The sequence below is a fragment of the Zonotrichia leucophrys genome, chromosome 9 (assembly GCF_028769735.1).
Source record: "Zonotrichia leucophrys gambelii isolate GWCS_2022_RI chromosome 9, RI_Zleu_2.0, whole genome shotgun sequence".
NCBI classification, from domain to species: Eukaryota; Metazoa; Chordata; class Aves; order Passeriformes; family Passerellidae; genus Zonotrichia; species Zonotrichia leucophrys.
Window position 1 is genome coordinate 8,675,100 of NC_088179.1, and position 17,557 is coordinate 8,692,656.

Below are 17,557 nucleotides of genomic sequence, written 5' to 3' on the forward strand. Positions count from 1 at the left end.
TTCAGATTTTCTCCTGCACTCATGCTGCACAATTTCAAAGTCTGGAGCCTTTGGAGAGGATCTAGGAAGGGGATAGGAAAATGAGAGGAAAGACAGAAACAGGCCATCTGCATGCAGCAGCAAAAAGTGGATTCATTAAACTTAGGAGAAGCCTACCTTCAAACAGTCTTCCAAATTAAAAGGAGGCATGGAGTGCACTCTAGGAGCAGTTGGAGCAGTCTTATTAGCAGACTAGAGAAGAAAAGAGAAGGAAGACAGTGAAAGAAAGGAGCTGCCCCAAAGAGATGCATATACTTCAACAGTTAACCTTGTCACAACAAGTTTGTGAAATCAGGGCCCACAACAATTTGGCTTTTAGAAAAAAATTATTATTACAGCAGAATAACCATTACATTCAAAATAATGGACATTTGTACAAAAGTAGAGTCATACAGTCAGCAGAGAACAGAACTAGTAAAAATACCTCTTCAAAGTATTGTCAGAGGAGCATCTTGTGATGACAAAACCCGTCGCTAAAAGACGTGGTACAAAACAAGAGATGAGTCCAGCAACGAGAAGAGAAACTAGACTGGGGCAATAACAACTCTGAGAAACTCATGTACAGAGTAATGCAAAGCACAGAATTGTTAAACCCTTTGCTACATCAGCTGACCTTCTTCTTCACCATTATACAAACAAACCCCTACAGTTATTGGTTTTTGGTATTTCTCTGAGGATCTGGCACATTGGGAAGAATTTCAGGAAGTGCACTTTAGAGGTGCATGCAGCAGCTTTCTCTCCAGGTAGTTTAACATTAAAATGCAGGCTTGTTCATGTATTCTTCCACTGTCTAGAAAAAACAAAAAAAAAAAAAAAACAACTGATGCATTATGGAATGGTACTGTAATATTCATAGAAATACTTTTTTTCTCTTTGACGACTGTTATAGTTTTGCAGGAAATTATATAAAATTGATTAAAGTGCAGAAATAATTCTTCTTTAACATGTAACAGAGTGGTTTAAAATGTGCCATTTAAATCATGCCATAGCACAGCTGTGGCTAAACTCATCATGCCAGTGGCCTTTGCACACAATGGCTGAGTTCCATGTGCACAGGGCAGAGCAGGTGAAACCTGCTCAACTCCCACAGCGCAGCCCAAGCCAGTTTTACCACTGCACTGCTCCCTTCAGGATTGTGATGGATCCTTCACTTCCAAGGAAAAAAATGGATGAAACCCATCACATTCAACTGGTTTTGCCATTCCTGCCTCAATGTTACTCATTACATTCCAAGTTACAATAGAATTCCTGCAGGTCTCTGAATAAGGGTTACATATCTGTGCCCTACAGAAAAACTACACAGGTGCTTCTGAATGAAAGCAGAGTTTGCCAGCAAATACTCTTTCCAATTTTAAATGTTAATAGTAGGTCATGTTTCCAATGCTATTAGTGAAACAGAAGAGATTTTCTGTATTTATATATACATATGCATACATAAAATACAACCTTAGATTATGTTCTTGTATTAAAGAAGTATCTTGGATACATCTTAAACTATTTCTTAATAAACTCTAGCAGTTAAGCTGCAAGAGAGCAACAGCTTTTTATGAAGACCCTGCAGATGATACCAAAAGGGTTGAATTGAAAGCTTATGTAACTGCACTGTTGTACCTGTTGAAACTGAATGCAAGACACTCTTGGATAATTAAGCACCAGAAGTGCTTAGCTGTGTTTTCATCTCCTGTCAAACAAGGAAGATTAAGAAGATGAGATGTTTGCCTTTTGTCCTCCTCTGCCTTACCTCCTGCAACATGTCAGAATCTTCTATGGCTTTCACTGCAGTCTTCTTTGAAGTCTCTTGTACTTCACCACCAATTATAAACTCATCAAGAATAAAATAAGCTTTTTCAAAATTGAAGATAATATCCAGCTCACACACCTGCCAGAACAAGAGGCCACAACTAGATTTAAACCATTTTTACAGTATCATAAGTGCTACTAGGCCAAAAGCTCTTGTGATGATCAAATATCCTCAGCATAAGCAGCCCTGTGCAGGCAGCAGGGTGAAGAAACAAACTGCATGTTATGTAATATCGAAGCTTCTGCACATGTTCTCTCCACATATTCACTTACAGCAGAGATATTCCACTTATTATTAACTTCATGCTGGCTGTCAGTGATCCAAGCTGACTTCCTGGCCCACTAACCCTGTCACAGGTCCTACACAGCCCTTGTAGTATGGGTTACCTGGGTTCACAGAGCAAGAAAATTCCCTGCCCAGCAGGAGCCACCAACTGCTTTTTAGTTTTGAGGCAGTACAGACACGAGTCATGGCACATTGATTTAACTAAGTTATGAATTAAGGTAGGCAGGATCATTTCAAAAATATTCAGAGAAAAGATGGGTCTCTTGTATTCTCTAAAGACTTACCGAAAGACTTATTAGGACCTTCTCTAAGTCTTTAAAAAAGATTATTTTATCTTTTGCCTCTATGTCCTTAATTGTTACACAGTATTATGAGACAAACAAAACTGGTATATCTGAAGATGTCAGGAAAGAGAATTAAACCAAACAAATCAATCAAAACTAAAACAAACAAAACAAATCAAAACCAAACCAAACCTGTTTTGAGTCTTTTTAATATTTTTTCCTGAAGTTTTCCCTTCAAATTCTATACCAAAACAGACATACAAAGCATCAAGATTAATTCTGGGTGAGTGGGAAAAGGCTGAGAAAACAATCTTATGATCATTTCAGCACTGTTTTAAAAAGTACTCTAATAATTATTTTCATTCTGGATTGAGAGTTCCTGCAGGGCAAGTGCAGCAGATGGAACACAAAGCAAATCAGCTCCACATAATTTTGTTTATCAGACAGACAGGAATGAGTTCATGGGAGAAAGTGAAACCTACATTTCCAAAGTATCTGTCCAGGAGCTCCACGTATCGATGAACGACCTCTAGTGTCAGCAGCTCGTTGTCCTGGTCTTCTATTGCACAGCAGAAATACAAACTAGCATACCTGGGGAAACACAGCAAACATATGGCAGTGAGCAGCTGGGACCTCGGTGCTCTGCTCCTCTCTTACAGGTCATTCACCTGATAGTTAATTCTTATCTAGTCTCTAAAGTAAACATTTTCTGTCACTCTTAGAGTGTCCCAGAGGACACTTTCAAAGATCAGATTATTTCAACCAATTATTTTAGTTAGAAGAAACAGCTTCACTCTTGGTAAAGTGGGACACCTGTAACACTGAAACAAGGCAATAAATCAGTAATAAGTAGCTCCTTCAGGTCTCCTCCTCCTGCTGCAATAGCACTGCAGTCAGTGGGGTTAATCAGACTGTAGGAGAAGCCACCCCTTCTAATTAAAAATAAGGCAAAGGTGAAAGAAGTTACATCTCAGCATTTGTCATCTGCTGGCTGTCAAATGACAGTGTTTTACAGAGGGCCAGAATGCATGAAGCTGCTTAGACCAAAGAAGCTTTGTAACTAACTTGCACCAAAACTATGTTTAAACCAACCCAAGATCTATTCAGCTTGCTGATACTGTGGCTGGAGGCCAACTTGTCACAGCTTCTGGTCAGATGCTTATATGCTTCCCATCACAGCAGGGAACTCAGTTTATTGGGAGATGATTAATTTACTCAGTGCACTACACATTAATGCTGCAACTGTAGGAGAACAAACAGGCAGTTTACATTGGGCATTGTGTAACTGGGGATCAGTGATTTCTTTGGAAAAGGAAATGAGAATTAACACTTTCCAGGGCAACAAATATTTCAAAACCAAATTTGACAGAATTATGGAAGTGCTTTGGAAGAATTTCTCCAATCTCCACAGATAATAAAATCCAGCACACACATCTCAGCCAGGCTACCCTGTGGAATTTGAAGGGGCAGTGAGGTCTAATGCCTTCTAAACACCAATACCCATTACATTACTCGTGTTTTTCTCATTTGACAGACTGTACAAGTATTTTGCACCCCACAATTACCCTGCTGGTTTGTCTGGGGACCCTGCCTTGCTATACCCAGATTGCCAATGGCAGGCTCCTAACTCAGCCCAGCTCTACGAGCGTTGTTTGCTGCTTTTCCTTAGGTGAGCCTTTGTTTTTCCTCTTCTAGCATGTGTTACTCATATGAACAGTGATTATATGTTCTTACAAAATTACTCACACCTTTTGTAAACAAGCTTGAGGTCTTTCCAGTCAACAAAACTACTTGTTTTTTGATTGCGAGACAAAATAATCTGAATAATTTCTCGAATGATCTTTTTCTTCTCTTTATCAGGTAGCGTCGTGTACCATTTCTGAAGCCTTAACTTCCCCTGCCGACTGAACAGCAGTATAAAGTGTATCTAGAGTAAACAAAGCAACATGGTTAACACCAGGGCCAAGGCCAGGGAAGAGCATTCCTCTGCCTGGCACCAGAAATCCGAGTCCTGGCCACACCTGGACACGGTGTCAGTGAGGTCTGGGGGAGGCTCAGCATGGGAAAGATCTCTCCTCTCTCCTGTTTCTTTCCCAGGCAGCTCTCCCCTCCCTGTGGCACATCTTCCCTACGTAAACCCTTCACATCCTCTCCTACCCATCCTCCTTACCTTGTGCAAACAGCAGCTTTGCCTCCTTTCCTGCCCCTGCCCTGGGGAACAGGAGGGGCCTCACCACTTTGCAGTGGTGACAAGAGGGCACCAGCCCCTCCTCCAGCAAAATAGATACCTCAGTGAAGGGAATAAAGACATCCACAACAGCAGTAGGAAAATCAGGATCAGTGTGGCTAGAAATATGAAGACTGAGATAGTAATAATCAGTAATAACTCTGATATTGCACTATTTCAGATCACAAAACAGCAGGTTCCTAGAAGAGGCAACAAAAGGCAGAAAAAACCTACTTTGTAAAGGAAGCTTGACTGGTTTTATTGAAGAAATTGGGATATTATGAAACTCAGACAACTGTAATAATGAAGGACAGACCTCAGTGAGTGATACTATATTAAGTAAAGGACAGTAGCTATACTGTCCAAAAATTTCCACTTTAAAGTGAGTCATAACTTTACAAGGTTTGACCTATGATTGTTTCCTGCCTAGCATAAACAGTATTACTGAAATACACAAGAGTCAGCTTTTAAATGCCAGTGGGGCTTTGAGAGAAAAGTATCAATTCACATTTACATATATAGTACTATTAGCAGGTTAAAATAACTGACCATAATGTATATTAGCAGTACAGAATCCCATTAACCCAGAGCATGAAAATGGCTTTAGGAATGCAAGACATGACTTTGAGCACAACATCCTTCTCCAATAGGACACCTGCTAAATGGGAAAAAAACCCTACAAACCCACTGGGGGGTGGGGGGAGAGAGATGTGTTTAATGGCTGAAGACATCTGAGTGCCCTGCTCTTATCAGGCATCCTGACTGGGCTCTCACCAGTACCATTATCAGGCCCCAGTTGTCTGCAGGAAGGGTAGCTGCAGCTGTATCCATGTGTGTGACAGGTACACTGCCAGCTGTCCATACAGTGTCTGCTGGCTTCCCCTGATCCTGGGGGGACCAGGGAGAAGCACAGGAGCCTTACTTTCCTCACTTGCTCCCAATCCTTGCAAAGCCCTGATCTGGCAGGTCTCTTACCACATCCCTCACCATTAGCCTAACCTTATCCTTCCCTAGAGGTTTTCCAATCTCCACCCTAATCCCTTCTGCTCCTTGCTTCCTGTTCCAGTTTATTGCTGTACCTATACTTCATCACTACATTTCCAAATGAGGATTATAAAGTTCATCTTCACAGTCACTGTCAAGATTACAAGGCAGATTTCTGTGAAGATACAATCACTCCACACTGGCAAAGTCTGAGAAGAGAAATCAGAGAAGTTTCTACATAAGGAAAAAAAAAAGGAAAAGCTACTGGATTTTAAACAAAGCATTCATTCATAATTCAGAACCACTCTCTAGCTATTGAGTTGCATAGTTGTTGAGTAATCTGGAGATAAAAGTTCTGACTATACTGAGAAAGACTTCAAATGTGGGATCATTTTAGAGAAAGGAGGGAGGTTTTAGTCATGTGTGTCTTTGGCTGGATATAAGGCTCTTGCCATTGTTAGTCTAACGTGCTTGATAAAATTACAAGGATTTTGTAGCTGCATTCTGTTGAGTCCTATAATATTATCCAGACAAGCTTGCTAAATAAAAACAAGTATGCTGCTGGCAGGGCACATGGCCTGATTACAGTGAAGAGCAAAGCACCATGGTTCTGCCTTTCTCTGTTCATATTACCAGCTGGGTTTCACATGGGAATCTTCCAGCTGCCAGGGTTACCCCTTCCCAGGTGATGTAGGGACAGCACTCACCGAAAACACACTTGCACACTGAGAGAAGCTGGATGAATGAAAGGCTGTTCTGCTTGCTGCACAGCACATTAACTCCAAAGCCCTTGTACAGATGAGGGTGTTTTGAAAACAGAGCACAGGCTCCACAGGTAAGGGCAGCAGGTCAGCAGGAGTCCATCTATAAGCCATTGGGTAGAGGTAGCAACTCTTGGATAAACACATTTCTATAAATATGTGAATCATCAGATAGGAGAGGATGATCAGATTTGACTGAAAATGCAGGGAAGGAGTCAATGAATCTCTATCAAAAGTATGTTCAGCATAAGGCTGTGAGCTTTGTGGCATCCTTTGCCTGCAGTGCTTCAATAGGAAAAGGAAATTAAAAGGTATTCTGGTTTAGGGTCGGCTGTTGGACCCAAGAGACCTTAAACTGGAATTTTTAAACCTCATGCCTCTAAAGGTTAAATACCAACAAACCAGGGAATCACTGTGAATATTACCACCACTTTCTACCAATTAGTTACTGCAGGATGTTATGCTTCATCCATAGGAAAGTGAGCTGCTCTCCACTTAAAACGGCTTTGAGAACTCCACTGTTTCTTGTACACTTGCAGGTGATGTCTTGCCATCACTTTTATGAGCTGAGGCAATGTACTTTGCAATCAGAAAATATCCATTAATGCTCCTAAATGCATAAATGTTCATACACAAGCTCCAAAAATCTCATTGTTTGGGTTGTGTCCCACATTGTTTCATATGCAGACTGTAACTGCATACCTCACATGGCAATTTGATTATTACAGTAATACATACAGTTAGAAAATGGCACAATTCTAAATTTTATAGTCTGCAGCAAAAGAATGCACCCCTCAAGCCTAGGTACATATCACTGGCCAGCTAAGAATTACTGTAATAAAACAACTTATTAGAAAGCTGCAGGTACTCAGAAGCAAAAATATCCCGTTCAATTTGGGGAACTCTGTAGGAGGTATATAATACATTCTTAAAAGGTTAAATGGTTTTCAGCATTTTCAGTTTCAACATCCAGTGCTGTTCCATTCAGTTCAGCTTTGCTCTGCCCAGCCCCACTGTCAGGACACAACACATTCCTCACTGTCATTGCTCTGCTCATTACATCCCACTGGAAAGACTCTGATGCATCAATAAACCTGCTAATATTGAAGTACTGCACAAACACAGATCTAACAGCTCATCTGTTCCTTGCTCCTTGACTGTGAAAACATATTTGCTTTCCTCTAGTGCTGATGACAAGACAGATGTTGATTAAGAAATTTTTGGTTCGTTTTCAGCAGCCAAACTGCAAAGAGAAGTAGATTATCCTGCAATGCTTTACTCATCTTTAAAAGTTCTAATTCCAGAGGAAAACAAAGGTAAATGACTTGCTGCAAGCAGAATATCTTAGAAAGCAGAGTGCATGGTTTCCTTTCTTACCATCCCAGGGTGTGCTGGCTGTGACTAACAATCACCAGAGCCAGAGCTGATGCCAGAGGGAATTTTTAGGTCCAAGACTGAGTGGGTTGGGATGAAGAGTACAGCTCCTAAGAGAGCATTAGCTTACCTCACATGTGGAGTCTGTGGAGACAAGCTTGGTCTGGGAGCTGAGACTAATTTTATTAACTTGTTTTACTGAATCAGACCAAACCACCCACAGCACTGTGCAAAATGACCACCATAAACGTCAGCAAGTAATCCAAATGACTGCATTTTTTATTTGTAGGATACTGGAAAAATAGTTTGTTGGGGTACTTTTTATATCAAGCATTTAAACCATGAAACTCTACCCCTTTCTCGTGCATCTATGAATCAACTGCAGCAGTAAGTTACTTAACAGACTGGAAAGTTATGGCCCTCTGTTCTATCAAGATTTACACAACTGTACCAGGATAAAAACCAACACCCTTAGTTTCAGGGCTACAAAAAGAAAATCAAATGCTATACTTTGACATGAAATAATTTACCAATAAACAGAATAGACATCAAAAAGGCAAAATACAGAAGGTTTGCATATTCATGAACAACAAATACAAGAGAGACAAATGAAACTAACACACACTGTGATTTCTTTCCACCTTCCTTGGGAGACCTTTCCCTCCTTTAACTAATGGGCTGTAACAATCTGATAAGCAGCTCACCCAGACTTGTCTTCTGGCCTGCTCCCTGCCAGGACTGCAGGTCCCCTTTGGTGCAGCCCTCCCCACTGTTTGGCCATCACACACTTCAGACTTATCAAACACATTACAACTGCCTCAGTAGGCTCAAACTTGGATCATTTTTGCCTTTACAGAGGGTTTAAAATTTAACCTAATCTGCAACAATTAGTACAACTGTCTAAAGGGCTGCATTTCATTCCATACACAACCAACCACCTGCAGGGGTAGCAGATAAAAATGAATACATGGGAAAGGGACTTTCCTAGCTTTCCTTTCCTACAGCAATTTCTCCAGTTCACTGTTTAATAACACAAACATGTAAAAGATGCCAAATTTCTTCCTGCAAGGTGATCTCCAGTGGTGTGCAAGAAGCTGTAATTCATTGCACTGTGAGAAAGAAGAATGTGCACTAGAACTGCTGCTCCTCTTCCTGTAATTCAACCTGCATAACATTTGCTGACTGGTTCCAAACCTGTTCTGTGGCATCTGGCTTCTCCATGTCCCTGGGGGAGGAGAGGAGGACAGAGATGGGAACTCACCAAGGAGCCTCAGGGGAGGGGAGGCACAAGAGGAAGACTGCAGAAAAAAGAGCAAGAATCCTCTTTCCTGTCTGGGTGTGTGGCTGGGCAAGGATTTGCTTGGTGAAGCAGCTCTGGACTTACACTCTGCTTCAGCTGTAACCTCTCCAAATTCGGTTAAGAGCCCTCCAAAATCAAAGCCACCTTTATAAAACAGACACCTTAAATGCACATGTAAGTAAGATCTGCAAATTAGGAATTGCTATCCTTAAACAGACATCTTGGCAAAGTGAGGAAACTTTCAGCTTTCCTTAAAACTTTCTGCAGGGCAACAGACAACACAAGACATGCTAATCAATGAAATTTCCCAGACCACATAAAATGGGAAGTGGCATGAAAATCCAGAAATTCAGCTGCCAGCAGAAGCCTGGGGAAAACCAGCCTGACTGCCTGTACCTGGTGGAGAGGAAGCAACTTGCTATGTGAAAGTTCTTTATTCACTTATCCTGATTCCCTTGAAGTTTGCTTCATCTGCTGCCACTGTTTTAGTCTAACAGAGCTCATATTCTGCTTTTCTTTTACTATTTTTCATTCTTTTCTCTGATATGAAAGAATCTATTTCCCAACATAGACAACTGTCCAGTATTTTACCAGTATTTACTTTTACATCACAACTGAAAATGAACAAAACCTACTTTCATTGAATTTTCTCTTAAAAAATGTGAACATTCACATTATTCCAGCCATCAGCTTTTTTTTTTTTTTTAATCTCCAAAACATTTCAGGACTAAAAAATTCCTTTTAGTTTGTGCTTTGTTTAGTGAGGTTTGTTTTGTTTTCAGGAGGGGGGTAGGTAAACAGTGAAATTAAAAAGAAAAAAATTGTGAACACACAGTTGGTTTGGAATGCCAGGTGTTTAGGGTGAAATGAGAAACATGCACTGAACAGACCTATTGGCCTATTAACAATCTACCCACATCAGGACAAGACAGAATACTAACACACTCAAGTACAGGTATTTTGGTATTCTGCTGTTACATGAAATCCCATCTGGCTACTACTGACTTTTAGTATACACTCTGGGGTTTCAGATACTTCTAAAGCAAATATGTAAAATTCAAAAGAGACTACTTTATTAAAAATATTAATTTCCTTACTTGTTTGCTCTGTCACTAAAACATTTACTCACAGCAGCACAGGAGCTGACAGATGTTTGTTAAATACTGTTGGCTCTCAGCTTTAAAATTTCAAACATGTTCTTAGTCTGCATTATATAAGCAAATAAGGAAAAAGAAAATATGCACAAATCCAGCAACACAGACATTCTGAAGAAGTGTATTGCTGCCTACCTGGCACAGGATTCTTCCTCACTTAATCTCCATTAGGAATATTTCTGAGCAATTTCCCCTGAACAATACATCCAAAGTCCATGCAATAAAAGCTGTGCCAGATCATTACAGGCACACGTGACCATAGTTACACATTGATTTTATGCTTTTCATGATGCAGCACTCACCCTTATCTTATTACAGAAGATTCTAAATGGACCAGCACACCAGCATTTGAGGGATATTTATAACACATGGTATCGATCCAGACAGCAACAACCTTCTCAATAGCCTCACTTGAGTTAAATAAAACTATAATCAAAACAGGATGGCTGAGCTCAAGCTGCTCCCTCCTGATGCCTAACCAGAAAACAAAGCTTAGGGAGCTTTCTAAGTGCCCAAGCTCCCTCTAGCTCTACTCCAGCTTATCTCTACATCCAGCAGGTTGAGTCCTCCCAACCTCGGCTCATCCCTCATAAACTGGTGGCATTCCTTCACCTGTGAATCAATTCCTCCCTACAGCACAGGCATGGACTGGTGACATTCCTGCCCAGTGTCCTACAGCACAGGCATGGACTGGTGACATTCCTGCCCAGTGTCCTCCTACAGCACAGGCATGGATTGGTGACATTCCTGCCCAGTGTCCTACAGCACAGGCATGCCTGTGCCTCCTCCTCACAGGCTGGGCTGTCCCACCAACCACACAGATTTCCTGCTCTGGAGAGCAGAGGCAGCTTTCCAAAACAGCCCCAAAGGGGTAGATGCAGGCAAGGACATCCAGTTCTTACAGAGAATAATTACTCTTAATTTTCTTACATTTTTATTCCTGCCAGTGGAATTACTCCAGATTTCAGGTAATAAGCAAGCAGAGACCAGGCTGGAGTTTGGCCCAGGCTCTGCCATAGGAGAGCAGGCCAGGGAAGCAGCCACAGCACTGTCCCTTCAGTGCCACCACAGGACACACACAGCAGGGATGGGAGCTGGCTGAGCTCACAGAAAGCAGCAGTTTGAAGAGATTTGAAACAATTATTAACTTGGCTATCACATCCCCTCTGCCTCCTAGGCTGGACTCTTAGAGGTGTTTTTATTTGCTTACATGTTTTTAGGAGGCACAGGATCCCTTCCTTAGGTTGCTACAAGGAGGAAGGACCAGAGGAGAGGCTGAACAAGCTGCTGAGAGCTACTCCTAATTCACTACAACCCCAGTGCACTTTACAGGCACAAGAAACTATTTTTCCAGCCTGTTCCTTGAACTCCCAAGTGAAGAAACAGAGCTAAAATCTCACCCAGTGGAGCTGCAAAAGGTGCAGCTCTTTTAGTTTCATTTCCACTTTGCCTTATCAGTTATTTGCAAAGCCCTGTTACATGGAGGCACTGCAGGCACTTCCCTTACCTCTGACCTCTCCAGGAGCAAAGTTAAAAACCTTTGCTCTGGGACAGGGAGGCACACCCAGATGGTGACAAGCTAAGCTGGCTCCTCAGGAGCTGACAGACAGTGCTCCAGCCTGGTGATTCCCAGGTCTGGTGGAGCAGGAACAGTGCAGATGGGCAGCAGCCTCACACCCATTAAGATGCTGACAGAAAATCTGAGCTCCAAAAGGACTAAAGATACATGTGAGTTCAGATCATGTTTATAAGTCTGAAACAGCAAGAATATTCTTTTGGAAACACTGAAGCATTTAACTTAGGCATTTTCAATTGAGAAATTCTCCATTTTCCCTTTTAAAATGGCAATTTTTCTTTAAGGTAAAAAACCAACATGGATTTAACCTAAGCATAAACATAAAAGCAGCAACCACTGTTTACAGAAGGAGGGGCCAGAGCAGAGAATCCTCCAAATTGCTTTATATGTTGGCCCAACATTTAGCCTGTAGAATGAGAAAGGATCACAAATTCATTCTGCTGTTTCTCCAAGTTCTCTCATGGGACTTCAAAGCAAGGAAATGCCTGAGGCACTGCCTCTTTCCCATCCCATCTCCTGAGCCCAGAGGCTGTTCAGAGTTTCATGCAGCACTTCCCACAGCTTCTCTAGAGCTCAGAGCACACAGGCACTCACCCAACATTTCACCTGCTCTCCTTCCAGCACACAGCCTTGCACAACAAAGGCACAACACGGTACATTTCTGCATTTTACTCAAACAGTGGGCTTGTTTCTCATTCCTTTGTAGTCTGTGCCCATCACTTACCCCAAGGGGCTAAGCAGAGGATGGTGACCTCAGAGCTCCTGTGCTGGTTAACAAGCACTGAGAACTGCTTGAGTGTCTGAGCAAAAGTATCCCAAGCTCCAAAGGCAAGCAGCAAGGCAACACCAGGGATTTACTGGTTAGTGAAGAGGGACTTTAATGCCCTCCCTAAGAGAGGAGAGCAGATGGACATCCTACACAAACTCAGCAAGCCAGAGAAGACAAAATGAATGAAGTACCTGGGGTTATGTCTGTAATACTGAGAAACACACATCAGGACATTCCAGGCCAGACAGGCATAAAAAGCTTGCCTTCAAACACAAAAATGCAAATTGCACCTTCCCATCCTGCCCAATGTCTTTGCATGCTGTATTCCTACTCCCAAATGAAGTGCCATGCTTGCAGGACTGGATCTTGCAACTCCCTCTCCACATTGCAACATCTGCAGAACTGCAAAGGCCCAGGGGTGACACTCAAGAAAGCACAGAGCCAACGCAGCCAAGAAAATGCAGAGGACAGCCTGCAGGAATAGGACAGCAGGAAATGAAAGGGCAGGGATGGAAATCAGGAACTGGGCACACGTGATACAGACAGAATCCTTTCACACAAGCAGCATTGTTCACATTTACGCATCACTAGCAAGACCATGACTGGCTCACAGAAATGCCTGATGTGGATGCCAAAGCAGAAATCTTGCAAGTACTTGAGGGAGGGGAAGCTCCTCAGAGATTTGCCCTCCCTGACTCACCAGTTTCCTCAGTACTTTCATCACATTGTCGTTTTGCAGCTCTTGCAGGTAAATGATGGCTTCAGAAGGTCCATGGGATCATTTATAAAGCATGGGATTGTGAAGTAACTAAAGATATAGATATTCTTGCCTCAGGACAGACCCAGCTGCCCATTATCCCATTTGCCCACCCTAAATGCCATGGCTTTCTCTAAAGCCATCCCACATCCTAGTAACTCCTAGCTCTGACATGCCTGCAGTTTCCTTATTTCTGAGCAAAAAATAAATATATTTTGAAAAACAAGAATTACTACATTGCTGATTATTAAGAAAATAACCAGCAGATGATCTATCATAACATTTATTTTGCTTTCCAGGAATAAACTTAATATCCAGGGCCAGTAAAGCATGAATGGGACTTCCTGCATGGCCTGAGTGGGCTCCACTATGAAGCAGTGACAATCTGTAAATGGTCATGGGCACTTGGAACATCCAAAATTGGCAAGTCAGAGATTACACACTTCCAACATTTTCCTCACAAATCCCACAAAATGCTATTTTAAAATCCAACTGAATGACAGCGAGTAAGAGAATGCCAGATTATGGATCTGCCCCTGAGCTGTACTCTGCTCTAAGCAGCTTCCAGAAGGGCACAAGCATAATGAGCAGAGCATGTGTAAAAGCATCTGGCAGTCCCTCCAGGAATCACAGGTTTAAGAATTAGGGACAGAAACTGCATGCAGACAACCCACCTGGGCCCCACCCTCTATGAACTGCCTAACTACTGGGACATCCACAGCAGTGAACTGAAAACAGTCATTTACACTGTGTGAAAGAGTATTCCTATTTATTTTTTATACATTTGGTGCCTAAAAATTTCACAGGATGTACCCTGATTCTTTGCGTAGCAACCAATCTTCCTGGTGTTCACGGTTTCATGTGTTTCTATCACTTCCCCTGCAGTCACCTCTTTGCAAGCAGAAAGTCTACAAACTCAGGATCTCCTACACAAGATGCCATTCCACTGCCATTCTGTACTACCACAGCAAAAGTTCACTACAAGACAAATTAACAAAGAAATACCACATGAACTTTTTTTGTCATCTAGCATAATAATCACTGCCTTCAACAATACACTAATTTATTTGTCATTTTCTCCCTTCTCATCTGTTCTAATCTGGTGCCTTCCTTGTCCTTCAGAGGTAAATGCTTAGAGGCAAAGTTCATTGTCCTCTGAGGCCAATACACAGGTGTATCGTGTGGAAAATAAGCAGTCATTCTTAGAACTGTAAATAGTAAATTCTGTGCAGCACTGAAAACGTCTTTTGCAGATCTATGTCAATTTTCACAATTAAGGGCATCATTGATGAGATCAATATTCAGAAGAGCTGAGAGTTCATTTCCAAACACTAGGGAGGTGTCAGCAGCTGCAGTCACAGCATCTGATATTTCCACCCCAGCTTCTAGATCAGGGACTGGTTATCAAATGACTTGCTAAGTGGAAACAGTGCTTGCCAACTCCTTCTCTATTCAGGCCAAGTACATTTTTAGAGCAACTGTGCTCAATGGGATTCTTTTGATCTTTCTCCAGGGTTTCAGATCATGCCCACAAGTACTCATTTGTCTCCCTGTAGTGATGAGTAGCACAGGTGGGAGGGAATCAGACCCTTTACTACAGAGGCACCAATTCTGCATGCAGAACTACGCAAGCAGAGCCCTGTATTTATTCACAAAAGTAATCCTGATAACACGGAGGCAGCAGTAGGATCGAGGTGTTGCAACACTTACAGGCACAAGAGACTAACAGCAACACATGTCCTTGGGGAGACTTATCTTTTTCTCCTCTCTGCTCTCTCCCCACTCTCTGACTTTGTTGAGACAGCAATCCCTCATGACATGTATCTCTGCTGCACCCACATATGAGAGGAAGGAAAATTTAGTCTTTCTAAAAAGTAATTTTAAAAAAACCATGTCACAAAGCAGAAGCTGGGCATAAAAGCTTTGTTTCTCAGCTGGATATGAAGTCAGTTTTGCTAAACAAACTCTTCCCTGAAACTTACATGGAAATCTGCAAGAGAGCAAACAATAGGAACAACCCTCTTGCTAAGACATGGTACCATTTGCACAAGCACCTTTAATTTTATCCCAAAACACAGTTGTGGCAAGCATAACTCATTCCAAAATTTCAGAAAAGAGGAACCAGTCTATGGAAAGTTTAAATTACCTATATAAAGTTCATCACTCATGAGCCTGGATAAAGCTAACTCTTGGTTTGTAACCCAGCAAACCCTTTTTTCTTGACTCACAGCCGAGTGTTAACAAGACCTTCCCAGAGACTAGATTATAGAGAATTTTAAAGCCAGAGTTCTCTGACAAAAGCACTGTTTCATCAGCACCAGATCCTCAAGAGAAGAAGAGGGTAAGGCTGACAGCACTAATATAATGCAGGAACGTCAGAAAGCATTTGTACTATGGCCTCAAAAAAAGGAAAAATAAAATTCTTACTTGTAAGAATGCACACTCACCTTGTAAAATTCTAACCATCAGTACAGCAGGCAGACTCCAGATCGTCAATAGCAGAATAGCAGCACTCCTGTAAAAGCACTGCTCCCCCGGGACTATGGTGAGTGCTTTGAAAACTGGCATGTGTGAAGGACCCGCATCAAGGAGGGTTCTGAGATCAGATTCCCTGAAATCAGCTCCCATATTTACTGACCTTCAAGGGCAAAATAGGAACTCCAGTTGTTTACATAAGCTTTACCAGAGAAAACTGGGTATGTAGGGCTGTCTCGGGGTGTAACCAGAAAAGTTACATCTCTACAGGGACTTAAGGTGTGGAGACTGCCCTGCCATCTGTAAACTCATTACTGTGCATATTCTATTTGCAAATATAATGACAGGTACACCTTTCTAAATACAGGAGACTAACACATATTTAGCATTCTGGCTTAACCACTGAAGAGAAACAACACAGCTCTGCCTTTGAGGATAGAGACAAACAACAGCACTTGGCCTCCACTGAAGGAGTTGAGAGGCTTCTGTTCAGCTGCACTGCCAGTAACTGGTATTACAGGTGCACACAATGGGCAAATTGTGCAAGACAACAGCTCGGAGCATGCCCGCAGAACCTGCCTCAAGCCTGAATTATCAAGCACTGAGATGGTTTCTCTATTAAGAGGCATCACTGACCATCTCACTACTTGGGAGCAGGCAGTCCCCCCACCCCGTGGGGAACATCCAGCTATTGCTCTCTGGGTGTTGGCCACCATTCTTTACAGAAAAGAGCATCCACAGCAACCTTTTCTGATCTCAGCAAACCAACACCAAGACAGCACTGGAAAGGCGAAGGGTCTTTCCCCGGATCCTGCCCGTAGCCCTTTAACCCGGAGGGCTGCTGCCACTTCCAAGCTCACACTCGCCACTGCCAGCCCTGAGCCGGGCAGCACAGTGACATTGGTGACCGACAGACGGTTCAGAACCAGACCCACACGCTCTCACCTGATAGAAAGGTGCAGCCAAATCCCAACAAGCCCCATCAGACCCGGCAGTGGTGCAGAGGCACCCGGGCTGGAGGTAACGCTGCAGTGCAAGCCCTCCACTTACCTGACAACAGGGAATACACCTGGGGAAAAGCTCTTCCCAACGATCCCGTCACAGGAAAACCCAGCCCCACCACGGACCCGCCTTGCCCCCAGTCAGCGTAGGGACAGACACATCCACACGAAACCTCACTCGATCCTTCTGCAGGCACTGGAGCCGACCTGCACCTCAGCTCCTCGAGTTACAGCAAGACTTTATAAATAAAGCCTCTCTGTAACAGCCTTGTTTTCCTGATTGTCTGAGAAAGGCTCTCGGCGTGACCCGGACTCATCCCGAGAGTCGGAAAACAAAGCGGAAAAGAAGAGAACTTTCATTTCCCCGAACAGGCGCAAACCTGGTTCGAGCCCGCCTGGGAATGGCTTTCAGCGTGCCGCTGCCGAGGGCAGCGCCGCTCCGCCCGGCCTCGCTCCGCGCCCTGACAACGCGCCCGTCGAGGGGCTCGGCGGCTCCGGCAGGGCACGGGCGCCTGCTCTGGCCCGGCTCGGCCCGACCCCGCTCCGCTCGGCCCCGCTCACTCACCATGGTGCGGCGGCTGGCTGGGAGCCGGCCCAGCCCGGCCCGGCCGCCTCCGTCCCGCCCGCCCCGCTCAGGTGAGGCCGGGCCGCATCGCCTTCCCTTCCCACAATGCCCCGAAAGAGAACTGCCGGCGCTCCTCCCGCCGCTCCGGGCAGCGCCGCGGGGCACGGGCAGGGGCCGGTCAGGGCAGGGCAGGGCCCCACAGAGG

At 43.4% G+C, this 17,557-nt stretch overlaps 1 protein-coding gene across 1 annotated transcript; it reads right to left on the minus strand.

The window, feature by feature from the left end:
- Positions 1–346: 346 nt before the first annotated feature.
- AP1S3 (adaptor related protein complex 1 subunit sigma 3) lies at positions 347–17,557 on the minus strand. The gene is made up of 5 exons (XM_064720990.1): positions 17,353–17,557; positions 4,158–4,336; positions 2,892–3,000; positions 1,781–1,918; positions 347–829 (listed from the first exon to the last, which is right to left on the minus strand). The coding sequence occupies exons 1-5, from the start codon at positions 17,353–17,355 to the stop codon at positions 794–796; spliced, it is 465 nt and encodes a 154-aa protein (XP_064577060.1). The 5' UTR covers positions 17,356–17,557; the 3' UTR covers positions 347–793.